Below are 13,662 nucleotides of genomic sequence, written 5' to 3'. Positions count from 1 at the left end.
GCCCGGCCCCGCCTCCAGCGCGGCGCGCGGCGCCCGGGGCGTCCTCCCCGGCTCGGGCCGCGTGCGTCATAGATGTGCGCGCGGCGGCGCGGGCGACGTTTTTTCCCTGGGCGGGAACAGGAAAATGGCGCCAGAGCTAGTGGCGGGCTGAGGACGCTGGCTCCCCTGGAAGACGCTCCTGCGGTCCCCGGGCCGCCGCGGCCCCTCCCGGACATGGAGGACGTGGAGGCGCGCTTCGCCCACCTGCTGCAGCCCATCCGCGACCTCACTAAGAACTGGGAGGTGGACGTGGCGGCCCAGCTGGGCGAGTATCTGGAGGAGGTGAGCGCGGCCCCGGGGGAGTGGCGCGGGACGGGCGGGCGGGCGGGGCCGCGAGGCGGGGCGGCGGGCCGGGGGCTGCGGGCCGGCCGCGCCCCGCCTCCTGGGCTGTGGTGCCCGCGCTCTGGGCGCGCTCGCGCTCGGGCTGGTGGCTTTCCTTTTTCGCAGCTCCGCCTCGGCGTCTGGAAATCAGTCCGGGGTCGTCGGCCCAGGTCGCTGCCCGTGCGCGAGCCGAGAAATGGGGTTAGCGGGTGGCGACCAGTGCTCGTCTCCGGGCGGAGCAGAGCTTGGCGCGTGCTCGCGTGTTTGAGAGAGCTGGATCGCGGGTGAAGAGGGGTTTTTCTCCGTGGGGTTTCCAGCCGGCTTCAAGCTGCCGTCAGCACGTGGTCTGTCTTCGGACCGCGCAGCCGAGTGCAGGCCTCGGAACGAGCAGCGGGCTCCATTTGAGCACATCGCTGTCCCTCCGCAGCCCGTCTGGGCCGCGCTCATCCGTATCAGCGGTGACGTCCGTCCTGCCAGATCCAAGGGGCGCTAGAAATGTGGCCTTGCTCGGCCCAGCAGCTTTTGTCGGGCTCCACCCTCTCTTTTTGGAACAGGTTTACCTGCTCTGATTTTTTCCCCAAGTTATTTGCTTGTCCACTCTGTATGTTGAGCTCCTCTGGGCAAGCCCTGGGCCAGCAGCTTCTTACATATCTCCCCTAAACTTACTTCCATGATTTTAAGTTTTAGGTGTATGAGGATAACTCTCAGTTCATATCTCCACCCCAGACCTTTTCTTTGAACTTATTTTCTGTCCAGTTACTCTTGACATTCTACTTCGATGTTCCATGCAAGCGTCTCAGATTTAATACGTTAACTTAGAGCTCCTGGGGCGCCTGCGTGGCTCAATCCATTAATGAGGATTTCAGGGTCCTGGGATGAGCCCCGCATCAGGCTCCCTGCTGAGTGGGGAGTCTGCTCCCTCTCCCTCTGCATCCCCCTCACCCCCAACTCATGCCCTTTCTCAAATAAATAAAATGTTAGGAAAAAAAATAAAGTGGATATCCTGCCTAAATCAGTCTTCTAGTCCCGGTAAATAGCACTGCTGACCAACGGAAGGTGAGAGCTAAGAGCTGCTCTGCTGAAACCCTGTGTTTCACACCCCGTTCACCCATGGATTCTGTCTGTTACACCCCCAGAATTTTACTTGAATTCATCTGTTCTTTACCTCAGATTCATGTAAAACCTTCCTTCCCAGGCTCCTTACAGCTGTTTTGGCCCCATCCGGTTCATGGTCCATCCAGTAGAAAGTGTGACACTCAGCTGCTGTGGTGTCCTGTCACCCCTCGGGGGCTTTCTGCTGCACTCAGCAGAGAGTACAAACCACCTTTTTTGAATCTGGCCTTGCTGACTGTTTTGGCCTCATCTTGGGCTTCTCTCCACTTGTTCTTTCAAGCCAATCAACCCACAACTCTGGAACTTATTCTTTTTTTTTTTTTTTTTTTTTTTTTTTAATAAGGAAATTTATGTAGTATTATTATTGTTGTTATTGTTATTTTTTAAAATTTTTTTATTTTTTAAAGATTTTTATTTATTTATTTGATAGACCGAGAGAGATCACAAGTAGGCAGAGAGAGAGGGGGAAGCAGGCTCCCTGCCGAGCAGAGAGCCCGATGTGGGGCTCGATCCCAGGACCCTGAGATCATGACCCGAGCTGAAGGCAGAGGCTTAAACCACTGAGCCACCCAGGCGCCCCAATGTTATTGTTATTTTTAAGGAATCTCTGTACCCAGCCTGGGGCTTGAATTCACAACCCTGAGATCAAGAGTCGCATGCTCTAAGGCGCCCCGAAGCTCATTCTTGACCCAGGGTCTTTATAATTTCTGCCTCCACTGGGGAATACTCTTTCTTCTTCTTCTTTTTTTTTTTTTCTTAAGATTTTATTTATTTATTTGACAGAGAGAGACACAGCAAGAGAGGCAACACAAGCAGGGGGAGCAGGAGAGGGAGAAGCAGGCTTCCCATTGAGCAGGGAGCCTGATGCGGGGCTTGATCCCAGAACCCTGGCATCATGATCTGAGCCGAAGCAGACACTTAACGACTGAGCCACCGAGGTGCCCCTGGAATATTCTTTCTTTAGTTCTTTTTGCAACTAATCCCTTCATCCTTTACGTCAGTACGTCAGGACATCGTCCTGTGTCTCAGTTATTCCTTAACTTGTTCACTTGTTTGTGGTCTTTCCACTCTAGAATGTCAGTTCTGCTAGGGCAGGAACCGTGTGTGCATTCTGTTCCCTTTGCATAATAGAATGCCTGGCACATGGTATACACAGAGTGTGTGTTTGTTGAATGAATCCTTGATCTATTGATCTGCCTCCTCTGCTTGGACACATAGGTTGCTAAAAAGGTGGCTCAGTTGGTTGGGCAGCTGCCTTCGGCTCAGGTCATGATCCCAGCGTCCTGGGATCGAGTCTCACATCGGGCTCTTTGCTCGGCAGGGAGCCTGCTTCTCCCTCTGCCTCTGTCTGCCATTCTGTCTGAGTCTCCCCCTCCCTCTCTCTCTGATAAAAAAAAAAAAAAATCTAAAAAAAAATTCAGAGAATTGTGCTGGGTGGGGCTGTTACGGGTTCAGGTATCCACAGTGAGCAGGCTGCTTGGTGATGCCTGGTAAATCTGCTTCCCGGCTTGGTCTGCTCCTTCCTTCCTTCTAAAGATTTTTAAAATTTTTTATTTTTTAATATTTAAGTTTTAAACTTTTTTTTCAGAGAGAGAACACGTAGGGAGGAGGGGCAGAGGGAGAGAGCGAGAATCTCCAGCAGACCCCATACTCCGTGTGGGGCCCGATGCGTGGTTCAGTCTTAGAACCCCAAGTTCATGACTTGAGCTGAAGCCAAGAATTGGACTCTCAGCACTCAGTCTGACACTGAGCCGTCCTGGCCACCGAAAGATTTTGTTTTTTAATCATTTTTAAGTAATCTCTATACCCGGAGTGGGGCTTGAAGTTACAACCCTGAGATGGAGAGTCGCCCGCTCTGCTAACAGCCAGCCGGCCACGCCCCGCTCCGTGCTTCTGTGTTTGCTCTTGCGGACCTTCTCTGCCCTCCGAAGTCCTGATTTCCCTGCTTCTACTTTTGTCCTTACCCTTCTTTTCATTTTCCATGCAGCTACTAGGAAGTTCTTTTCTAAAAAAATTTTAACAAATCTTACTATGTTGCTCTTCTTTTCCATCCGTTTATTTGTTCATTGTTGTTGAGTGTCTGTTGTAGCCAAGAATCGTGTCAAACTCAGAAATAGTGGCAAGGAAACAGTAGTCCCTGCTTCCCCCTTCTGGGAGGATGGATCCTAAGGAAGTAAGCACGCAGAGTTGGAACAGGTGTTAGTTCTACAGAGAGGTTAAGAGAGGGGCTCGAGGGGCGCCTGGGGGGCTCAGTGGGTTAAGCCTCTGCCTTCAGCTCAGGTCATGATCTCAGGGTCCTGGGATCGAGCCCCACATCGGGCTCTCTGCTCAGCAGGGAGCCTGCTTCCCCTTCTGCCTGCCTCTCTGCCTGCTTGTGATCTATCTCTCTCTCTCTCTCTCAAAAAAAAAAAAAAAAAGAGAGAGAGGGACTCGAAGTCCTAGCTAGTGGGTGGCAGAGTGGGGGCCCCCTCCTCACTGTGTCTTTGTGTGAAACAGACCGACGAGAGATTCAGAAGGAACGTTGAGGGCTCCAGGAGGAGTCTGGGTGAAGGGAGTTGGCCAGTCACGGAGAGCTGAAGCATGTCCCAAGGTTCTGAGGTGGGAGAGTGCTTGGCTCCAAGGGCGACCATGGAGAGGGACAGTGTGACCGCTCTGTAGTGAGTAGGGGAGGGGGGGCAACTGGAGAGGAAGCTGGTTAGCATGCGAGGTTCTCTGTAGAATTTGGGTTTTTTCCCTAAGAGGGGCAGAAAGCCATTAAGGTTCTGAGTGGAGGGATGTAATCTGCCTTGTGTCTCCCGACATGCACCTGCTTGTGAAGAGGAGGGTGGAGGGGAGTAAAGGGCGGAAAGAATCCAGTCCGTGCCGGGGTCCAGGCAAGAGGTGGAGCTGACTGGTGGTCAGTGTGAAGAGGAGCAGACGGGTTAGGCTGGAGCATGGAAATGCAGGGGATGCAGCATGGCCTGAACGGGGGAAGCGAGAGAAGACAGGGAGGAGCTAAGATTTGCAGATCCGTGGACGGTGCTTGCGGGGATATCTGGGGGTCAGTGTGGACCTGTCCAGTGTGAATTTTGGTTAAGACATCCAAACGGTGTTTGAAGAAGGTAGTTGGACATACAGGTTTAGGCTTAGACGGGAGGCCCAGACTGGAGCATGCATTTAGGAGTTGTTCAGATGCCAGTGGAGTGTGAGGTCCTACAAGTGGGTGAGCCCAGCCTGAGAAGAAAAGGGCCACTTCTGCAGTTCAGGGCCTGGGTGACTCAGCTGCCCTCTCTTTCAGATCTGTCCTTTCAGGAAAACCCGTTCACTTTTCCAGAATGCTCTGCACTCTTTCAGACTGGCGTGTTCCTCCAGTGACCTGAAAAACTTGCTCTGTCCTTCAAGAATTAGTAGAAGTGGCCTCGTGGAAGTGTCCCGCCAGACTCCTCCTTCTTTGGGCCCCCATAGTGCCTAAAGTCTGACCTTGCTCTCCAGCACACCCTGCGTTTTGGACTAATGCTCGTTTTCCTTGCTAGTTGGATCCCAGGTCTGCTGACGGCCTTTGTGGGAGCGGTTGCTCTTCCTAGAAGGCCACGGCCTTCATCTGCCTAGGGAGTGTCTTCCAGGCTCAGCTCCAATGGCAGCACTTCTCAGTTCATCAGACATTTATTGGACACTAGCTTCTGGCCCTGAGGTGGAGGCTGGAATTGGCCCTCACAGGGTGGGGCGAAGCCCGGGGCGGGAGAGCTACCCTGCGGGACTGTTCACACTGGCACAGCTGGGAGCCGTATTCCAGGCAGATGGAAAGCAGAGGCGAAGAGCTTGGAAAAACGTATTGGGGCTTCAGAGTGCTGTTTGCTGAGCGGCGTGCCGGAGAGGGGCTCTGTTGTGGAGAGCCCCTGGGTTGCGTGTGGAGATAAAAAGCTTGCGGACATTTAGCTGTCTTGGGGTGGCCCTAAGCACCGCGCTGTGGCAAAGGAGAACGCGCTGCTGTAGATGGTTTGGGAATTGTCGGCCTATGGTCTGTGGACCACGGACATTTAAGAGGTGGTAGGAGCTGGGGCTCAGGGGAGTCTGGTGGGGGTGGGCGGTCGGGTTGCAGAAGAAGGACGAGGATTCGCTTGGAATTGGTTCCTTAGTTTCTGCTCAGAGGATTTAGACCCCAGTGATTTGTGTCTGTCTCCCCTCTGGGTGAGGGGTCTTCCTGCCTGATTCTGTCCGAGCCAGCCTGGACTTGGGTGGGTTCGGTGCGGTGCGCTGCCGGCCCTCCAGAAGGGAACTGCTGTGCCCCTCTAGCTGTTGGTGGCTGACAGACTCCAGGGGCCTCCTTTTCCAAAACGCTGCCCCTCCCCTCCCAAAATGAAAAAAAAAAAAAAGACAACCAGAGAGCCCCAAGCGGAGCCAGTGCTCTGAGGGTGATCAGGCCCTGCAGGCTGGGTGCTGGGTGGGCTCTGGGGGGGCAGCATACACAGATGTCAGCTTCCCAATGCCTGGTCTTGTGTCTTGCAGCTGGACCAAATCTGCATCTCTTTTGACGAAGGGAAAACCACAATGAACTTCATTGAGGCAGCGCTGTTGATCCAGGGGTCTGCCTGTGTCTACAGTAAGAAGGTGGGCACCGCCTGGCTGCGGGTCTCATGGACTGAGGTTCACTGTCCTGCTGGGGCAGGTGGCAGGCTCGTCCCTGTCTGTTCCCTGCTTCGCCAGCGCCTGCTGTCTCCCCAGTTCCGCACTGCCTTAGAGCTCGGCTTAGGCTCATAATCAGAACGGTTGTAATTGAGGACCAAGCTTGGATTGATACTGCAGGGCTGCTGCTAACGCTGGCCCGCTGGCGGTGTGCACAAGAGCCCCCCGCAGCAAAGAGTTAGCCCGTCTAGAATGTCAGTCCCGAAGCCCAGAAACTGTGTTGTAGAATAAGAGGAAGAGCTGAATGAAGGGAACACCTTGAGAAAAACCAGTATTTAGGACGTGTCCACCAGAAGGAAGTCAGAGCAAGGCAAATTTAAAAAACGTCTGGGAGTCAGAGATGTAGAGAATTTTAAAGGGGAAGAAAAAAAAGACCAAAATTGTTGAATGTAGTGAATTGACCCTCACAGGAAAGGTTTTCATGTGTGTAGTGGGTCTGTAATTGGAAGGTCACCAGGGGTTTTAGTGAGAGGAGGGGAGACTGTGGGGTGGGAGAGGTGAGAAGGCACCACATGACCCCTTGTGGGAGAGGTTACAGGGAGGGGGTCAAGGATGGGCAGTCAGCAAAGCAGCGGCCCTCCACCCCGCCGTAATGCACCTCGTTCCCAGCTGCCCCTGCCTGGCCTGGTGATACAGCACCGGGCAGTGGGTAGCTACCAGGATTTCTCAAAGTGTTCTTAGTGACAGCCAGGATTGAACACACAGAGCTGAAGGGTGAGAGGGCGGGAGGGGTGGCAGATGACATACGATCCTGGTAGAGACCGTTCAGGAGTGGGTCAGGGCCGTGGGCTGTTAGGCTCCGTCTCGGGAGTCCAGAGGGAGAAGTCAGTATTGATGTAGAGAAGTTGGACACAGGCATTTGGAGAGTTCCTGCCTAAGGCCCCAGTTTTCATAACAGAATAAAAGTCAGTTACTGAGAATCAGCTCCTGGGTAGGAAATTTGGAGAGTGAAATTCGGTGAAAGCCTCCTGAGGGGAACGCAGACAAGACTGAACGCGGCCGTCCGTGGGGCTCCGTGCGTCCTGCTGGTCGTGTGCGTTTCCTCCAGCGGCGCTTAGCCAGCCCTGGCGGAGGAGCAAGAAGTGGGTGACAGCCTGGATCCAGAATTGGCGGTTCAGTGGGTGGGTGGGAGGAGAAAAGGAGCACAGGAGGTAAGCGTTGGGACGTGTATACCGGGGTCCCAGCTAGGGACGGGCGAGCGATCGATCTGCATTTGCGCTTAACTTGCATAGGACCCAGTAGATTTACCTCTGGGCAGCAGAAGTTATCAAAACAGTTTAATATCTCGCTAGTTTTGGTCCTAGATAATCCCATTAAATCAGAATCCTACGTCCTGCATTTGTGCTGAGAAGGAGTGTCCGCAGCCAGCTTTGCACAAGATGGGAGGTGACAGACAGATGCGTGGGTGTGCGGTAGGGCAGGTGCAGGGACGTGTCGGCAGTGAAGTCTGGAAGGTGTGGGGGGTCAGGAGCGTCCAGTAGGACTTTTCGGAACGATGGAGCCGTTCTGTGATCTGGGCCGCTGGTGAGTACTAGTGACCTGTGGCGCCAGGCCCTTGAAATGTGGTCAGTGTGACGGAGGAATGTTGAGTTTCATTAACTTCATTAATCTTAAGTTTAAATTGGTAAAGCCACATGTAGCTAGTGGGTGCAGATTAGGTCACACAGCCTGAGACTCACACCCCTGGCCGCACATCCGGGACCTACCCCTGATCCCGGCGACTTTCTCCCTCCTGGTTCGTTCTCCTTTGAAATGGGAACAGCTCTGATACCTGCTTCGGACAGGCCAGATGGCATGAAGCATGAACACAGATATATGTGGCAAACACTTCAAAAATTTCACGTTTATTAACCCCGATAAGCGGGGCGCGTGTGTTGTGGCTGCCATCCGTTGTGCTCAGCACTGTGTCCAGTGCCTGGTGCCAGGCCCCATACATAAAAGATGTGCAGTGAACATCTGTTGGTGGGAAAACAGGAAAAAAAAAAAAAAAGGCAGGACCAAGAAGAGAGAGTGTGTGCTCTTGGGCGCTGTTACTGCAGAAGGAATGGTCCAGAGGCGGCCCACGCGCACACCCTGCTGGCCAGCATCTCAGAAATGCTGAGCCTCCCCATCGTGGTGGGGTCCCACAGGTTGTGGCTGGGGCTCCTGGAGGTGGGGCACCGGTGGCCCACACCTGCGGGAGGGAAAGGAGCCAGCTCTGGGTGCTGGGCGGGGTCAGCACGGGGATGGGCTTGTGGGCCGCACGCAGGCCGGTGTGTGGGGCGTGAAGGCCAGCAGGGCTGCTGGGAGTGTGGGGACAGAGGAAGAGGAGAGGGCCCCGACTGATGAGACACTCTGGTTGGACTGGAGAAGTCTTTCCGGCAGCCACATCGGCAGGACTTGGGCTGGAAGTTTTGGCTTTTCTGTGTACAGGCTTGTCTGTGTGCTCTGGGGAGGGCCCTGGAACATCTGGGCCGGGCTTTTCTTTCCACTCCTCACTGGCTGCTTCTGGTCCCCAGGTGGAGTACCTCTACTCGCTGGTCTACCAGGCTCTCGACTTCATCTCTGGCAAGAAGTGAGTACTGGTCTGAGCCCGGAGGTGGAGGCCTGTGTGTCTGCCCCGCATGTAGCTCAGGGGAGGCCCGTGCAGCCTCCCAGACGTCCGTGCATTGGTTCTCTCTCAGGCGGGACAAGCAGCTCTCCTCGGTGCGGGAAAATGGGGCCAGGGGAGACACCAGCTCCATGGCTGCCCAGGAGGTGGAGGACCAGGTGAGAGTTCTTGGCTGCCTGACCACTACCCCCTGCACACTTGCCCAGCGCTGCTCCTGAGCTCTGTCTCCCCGCAGTTCCTGTCGCTGGATGACCTCCCTGACTCGCGTGCTAATGTGGATCTGAGGACTGACCTGCCCCTCCGTGTGAGTGCCCCTCCTCCTGTAGGGGCTGCACTGAGCTGCAGGGGCTGTGGGAAGGCGTCCTCCCACGTGGGTTCCCCACCTGGAGCCCCCGGGACCTGTGGCTCACCCACTCTTGGCCTCCACGCAGGAGGTCCTCATTGTCCCTCTCCTGCCCATGGCCCTCGTGGCCCCTCATGAGATGGAGAAGAACGTCAGCCCGCTGTACAGGTACGGGCCTGAGCCTGGCGGAGGGCAGAGAAGGGAAGAGGCCCCGCGAGAGGGTCTCTGCATTGGCTGTTTCTGCCTGCACAGCTGTCAGGGGGAGGTCCTAGCCAGCCGGAAGGATTTCAGGATGAATACATGCACCCCCCACCCCAGGGGAGCCTTCATGTTGGAGCCAGTCGGCATCTCCCCAGTGGAGACCCTGCTGCCGAGGAACCGGAAGGGTGAGGGCTTGGATGTGGGGGCTTGGGAAGGAAGGGTCCCCTGTGCCTGTGCCTGCCAGCCTTGGTCCCACCTCTCTCCCCAGGCACCTGCACTGAAGATGGGTCTGTTGGTGCAGTTCCCCTCTGTCCCGGCTTTGGCCATAGCTGGCTCAGCCCCGGGGTGCCTGAGTCCTGTGCCAGGTCTCTGCTCTTCCTGCCCAGCCCTTGGGAGGGACCTCCTGGGGGAGGGCGAGGGCTGACCCTGTCCCATCCCCCATCTTCCCCAGAGGCTGAGAGGGCTGAAGAGCAGCCAATGGAAGTTGCTGCGTGCGGTCCTGTCCCTGTGCTCGGTGTCTCCCCGGAGTCCAGTGAGGAGAGAGGACGTGTGGACTTGCAGTGGGGGTGGGAGGTGGGGGGCATGGGGCTCTGCACGGGGCTCTGCTCAGCTGCCCCAGGGGTGAGGTGTGGGGAGCAAGGAAGCCTGGCTTCTTTGTGCCCAGGCCTCGGCCTCCCTCCCCACCGTGGCCCATTTGGTTTCATGACTGCCCTCTGACCATTCTTGAGCCTGTGAGGTTTGGATCTACCCTTCCTCTCTGGGCAAGCACAGATGGCAGCATTTCAGGAGGAAAATTGCTAAAAGTAAAAGGAGCCAAACAGAACAGAGGGGCATGACGAGAAGAGTGGGAAATGCCCAGCTACTTTCTCTGGGTCTGATGAATGAGGCTGGGTGAGGGAAGGGCCTCGCAGGTTCTCCTGGGTGTTGGCCAGGGGTGGCCCCCCACCTCCTGTCTGGTGTCTTCCTCCCCTGCTCAGGTGCCTCTCCAGAAGGCCCAATGCCTGAAGGTGGTGGTGAGGATGAGGGCGCAGAGGAGGCAGCAGAGCTCCCTGAGGCCACAGCCCCCGAGGCCCCTCAGGAGCCCCCGGAAGCCAGGAGCCCGCAGCAGGTAGGACCCTGACAGAGGCCTGCAAAGCTCGAGCCATCAGCTGGGCAAGCTTGCCCACACTTAGATGGGACAGGCAGCACTGTGGGCTTCGCGCTCTGTTCCTTCCGTCTGGTCCTTGCACACTGCGGCTGTGGGTGCACCCTCCAGACAGCCTTCGACCTGCCTTTGCACCCAGCCCTTTAGGGCAGCGCTGATCCCTCTTCCTGAGCAGAACAGCTGCGGCTCCTCGGGAAGGAGCTGGGCTTCAGGGTCCAAGCCCCGTGGTGTCCGTAGCTCCCACCAAGGACGGCTGCTGGTTTCCAAAGCTGACTCTTCGAGGTCAGGCTTGCAGGAGGGAATGGGCTCCAAGGTTTTGGCAGCTTCCTTCCACCATCCAAGGTCAGCTTTGTGTTTCAGCTTCGAGCTGAGAAACCGATGCACAGAGGAGAAAATGTTAATATTTGTTGATTTTGATTGGTAGATGTATCATGTTTATCTTCTTTTTTCTTTTCTTTTTTTTTTTTTAGATTTTATTTACTTATTTGACAGAGATCACAAGTAGGCAGAGCATCGGGCAGAGAGAGAGGGGGAAGCAGGCTCCCCGCTGAGCAGAGAGCCCGATGCGGGGCTCGATCCCCGGACCCTGAGATCATGACCCGAGCCGAAGGCAGAGGCTTAACCCACTGAGCTACCCAGGCGCCCTATCTTATTTTTTTCTTAAAGAAAAATAGAAGTACCCCATGACCACTAGTTTACTAGTTTATATGTTCTACAATTTTTCCTAGAGTTTTGTTTGCCCTCAGAGGGTCCCTACAGGGCTCTTGACGTCTGGCCCCGGAGCACAGCTGCTGGGTTGCCGGAGTCTTGGGTGGAGGAGGGAGAGACGGATCCATGGGCTGTTTCTTTGCAGAGCGCTGCCCAGCCTGGTCGGTGTGTGCTACAGGAGCGACAGCAGCCAGCGTCCCTGGTGAAGGTGAGGGGTAGTGGGGCTCAGACCCCACGCCAGGGAGGTGGTGCTGAGGCTCCCCTGCCTTCACCCCTGCTGGGTCTCTTGTGAGAAATCTTCCTTCCTCCAGAAATTAAAGTCACCTCTTCCGCCGCTCTGGGGCACCTCCCTCTCTGGTGTGTCCCCCTTGGGTTCTGGATTGAAAGTGGCTAGCCCTTCTCTGGCTGTCACTGCACTCAGTGGGCTTTTGAGGGAGGGTGGGCATCCCCAGTGCCCCCCGCCCCCTGCAGTGTCTGCTTGTGCTCTGTGCTCAGGAGACTCCAGACCCCTGGCAGAGCCTGGACCCCTTTGACTCCCTGGACTCTAAGCCTTTCAAGAAAGGTAATTGGGTAGAGGGACACCTCCCTTGGGCGTCTGTGGACGGGCTCTCTGGAGCACCCGTAGTTGGTGAGGGTGGGCTCTGTACCCGTTAGGAGCCTGGTGGGGACTGTGCTCCCTGGTGCAGTTGCTCCTGGAGCGTGTGGGTGCTGTAGCCTGCCCCAGGGCCCCAAGCTGTGCTCGTGCCCCCAGGTAGGCCTTTCTCCGTGCCCCCCTGCGTGGAGGAGGTTCCAGGACAGAAGCGCAAGAGGAAGGGTGCCGCCAAGCTGCAGGACTTCCACCAGTGGTACCTGGCTGCCTGTGAGTGGGGGGGGGTAGGGGGGCTGGGCCAGGGCGGGAGGGTCCAGGTATAGCCTGCAGGGACTTGGCTTGGTTCCCGCTGACCAAATTCTCTTGAAGATGCTGACCACGCCGACAGCAGGAGGCCCCGGCGAAAGGGCCCGTCCTTTGCAGGTGAGGTCAGAGTTGTGAGCGTGCCCTTCTGAGGAGCAGTGGTTCTGTGCCGTATTTTGCCTGCCTGCCCTTGGCCTGGGGGCTGCCCAAGGCTCTAGGTGGACTGGGAGTGCCTGGGCAGGACCTGGGAGCCCCCTCACGAGGTCTTTGTGTGCAGACATGGAGGTCCTGTACTGGAAGCATGTGAAGGAGCAGTTGGAGACTCTCCGGAAGCTGCAGAGGAGGGAGGTCAGTGCGGGCCTTTGTCTGGACCCCACGAGGCCCCTAGTGGGGACAGCAGTGCCCCTCATAGGTGCTCTCTGCACAGATGACTGAGCGGTGGCTGCCGAGGCCGGAGGAAGGGCTGTGGCCTGTGGAGGACCAGCTGGAGGATTCTCTGGAGGATCTCGGGACGGCAGGTGGGGGCCTGCTGGGATGGGCCCGGGTTGGGGGGGTTCAGCGTCCACTGCCAGCAAACCTGCCTCCTGCTGGGGCTTCTCTGTCTGCCAGCAGATGACTTTCTCGAGCCTGAGGAGTATGCAGAGCCTCAGGAGGCAAAGCCTGGGGAAGCTGCTGACCTGGGTAGGTCTGAGAGGGGCCTGCTGGCCGGGGGGCCACGAGAGGGAGGAAGGGTGTGGCCCATGGCCCCATCAGCTCATAGTTGCCTCTTTTCCAGAGGCAGAGGCCATGCCAGCATCCCTGAGCTATGAGGAGCTGGTCCGAAGGAATGTGGTAAGTCTGAGTGAGAGCTGGCGGGTTGCTGGGTGAGGGGCCCCTGCACAGAAGGAGGCAGCTCCCTGGTCCCCCCTAGGAGCTCTTCATCGCCACCTCTCAGAAGTTTGTCCAGGAGACAGAGCTGAGCCAGCGCATCAGGGACTGGGAGGATACTCTCCAGCCCCTGCTCCAAGAGCAGGTGAGGGGCTGGGCCAAGTTCTCTGGGCTGAGAAGTGGGGACTCCCCTGCGGCCTGCCTTGGTTTTGCCCCAGGACCGTGTCCCTTCTCCTTTCAGGAACAGCACGTGCCCTTTGACATCCATACTTACGGGGACCAGGTAGTGTCCAGGTTCAGCCAGCTCAACCAGTGGTGTCCCTTTGCGGAGCTCGTAGCTGGCCAGCCTGCCTTCGAGGTGTGTCGCTCAATGCTGGCGTCCCTGCAGCTGGTGAGTGGCCTGGGGAGCCTGGGAGGGAAGTGGGCCCCGACGCCGCTGACGCCTCATCCCTACAGGCCAACGACCACACGGTGGAGATCACCCAGCAGCCGGGGCTGGAGGCGGCCGTGGACACCATGTCCCTGAGACTGCTCACACACCAACGGGCCCACAAGCGCTTCCAGACCTACGCTGCCCCCTCCATGGCCCAGCCCTGAGTGCGGAGCTTTGAGCCTGACGGGTGGGCTCTGGAGGTCCATCCCTCCTGGGTGCTGGGCACGCAATTGGCTCACTCTACCCTTGTTTCCTGGCTGGCCCAGCCGAATAAAATGGTGTTGCCATCCCACCTAACCCTTAAAGGAACTTAAACTCCTGCTCTGTGCAGGGAAAGGGCTGCCCGTGC

General features: G+C 56.9%; 1 protein-coding gene across 2 annotated transcripts; it reads left to right on the top strand.

Moving 5' to 3' along the window:
• Positions 1 to 100: 100 nt before the first annotated feature.
• NCAPH2 (non-SMC condensin II complex subunit H2) lies at positions 101 to 13,610 on the top strand. Of its 2 annotated transcripts, none has more exons than XM_044229448.1 (20): positions 101 to 321; positions 5,959 to 6,060; positions 8,634 to 8,689; positions 8,799 to 8,883; positions 8,961 to 9,029; positions 9,157 to 9,236; positions 9,321 to 9,454; positions 9,721 to 9,801; positions 10,247 to 10,377; positions 11,267 to 11,329; positions 11,617 to 11,683; positions 11,873 to 11,980; positions 12,080 to 12,133; positions 12,291 to 12,361; positions 12,441 to 12,531; positions 12,626 to 12,694; positions 12,789 to 12,844; positions 12,924 to 13,025; positions 13,122 to 13,271; positions 13,337 to 13,610. In XM_044229448.1, exons 1-20 carry the CDS (start codon positions 214 to 216, stop codon positions 13,475 to 13,477), a joined length of 1,818 nt encoding a protein of 605 aa, XP_044085383.1. In that variant the 5' UTR covers positions 101 to 213; the 3' UTR covers positions 13,478 to 13,610. The 2 variants fall into 2 exon arrangements, with proteins under 2 accessions (XP_044085383.1, XP_044085382.1); XM_044229447.1 differs by having other exon boundaries at positions 12,623 to 12,694.
• The last annotated feature ends 52 nt before the right edge of the window (positions 13,611 to 13,662 follow it).

The sequence above is a fragment of the Neovison vison genome, chromosome 12 (assembly GCF_020171115.1).
Source record: "Neovison vison isolate M4711 chromosome 12, ASM_NN_V1, whole genome shotgun sequence".
Taxonomy (NCBI): Eukaryota; Metazoa; Chordata; class Mammalia; order Carnivora; family Mustelidae; genus Neogale; species Neogale vison.
The sequence above is the reverse complement of the archived record's forward strand: the minus strand, read 5'-3'. Positions and strand labels throughout refer to the sequence as shown.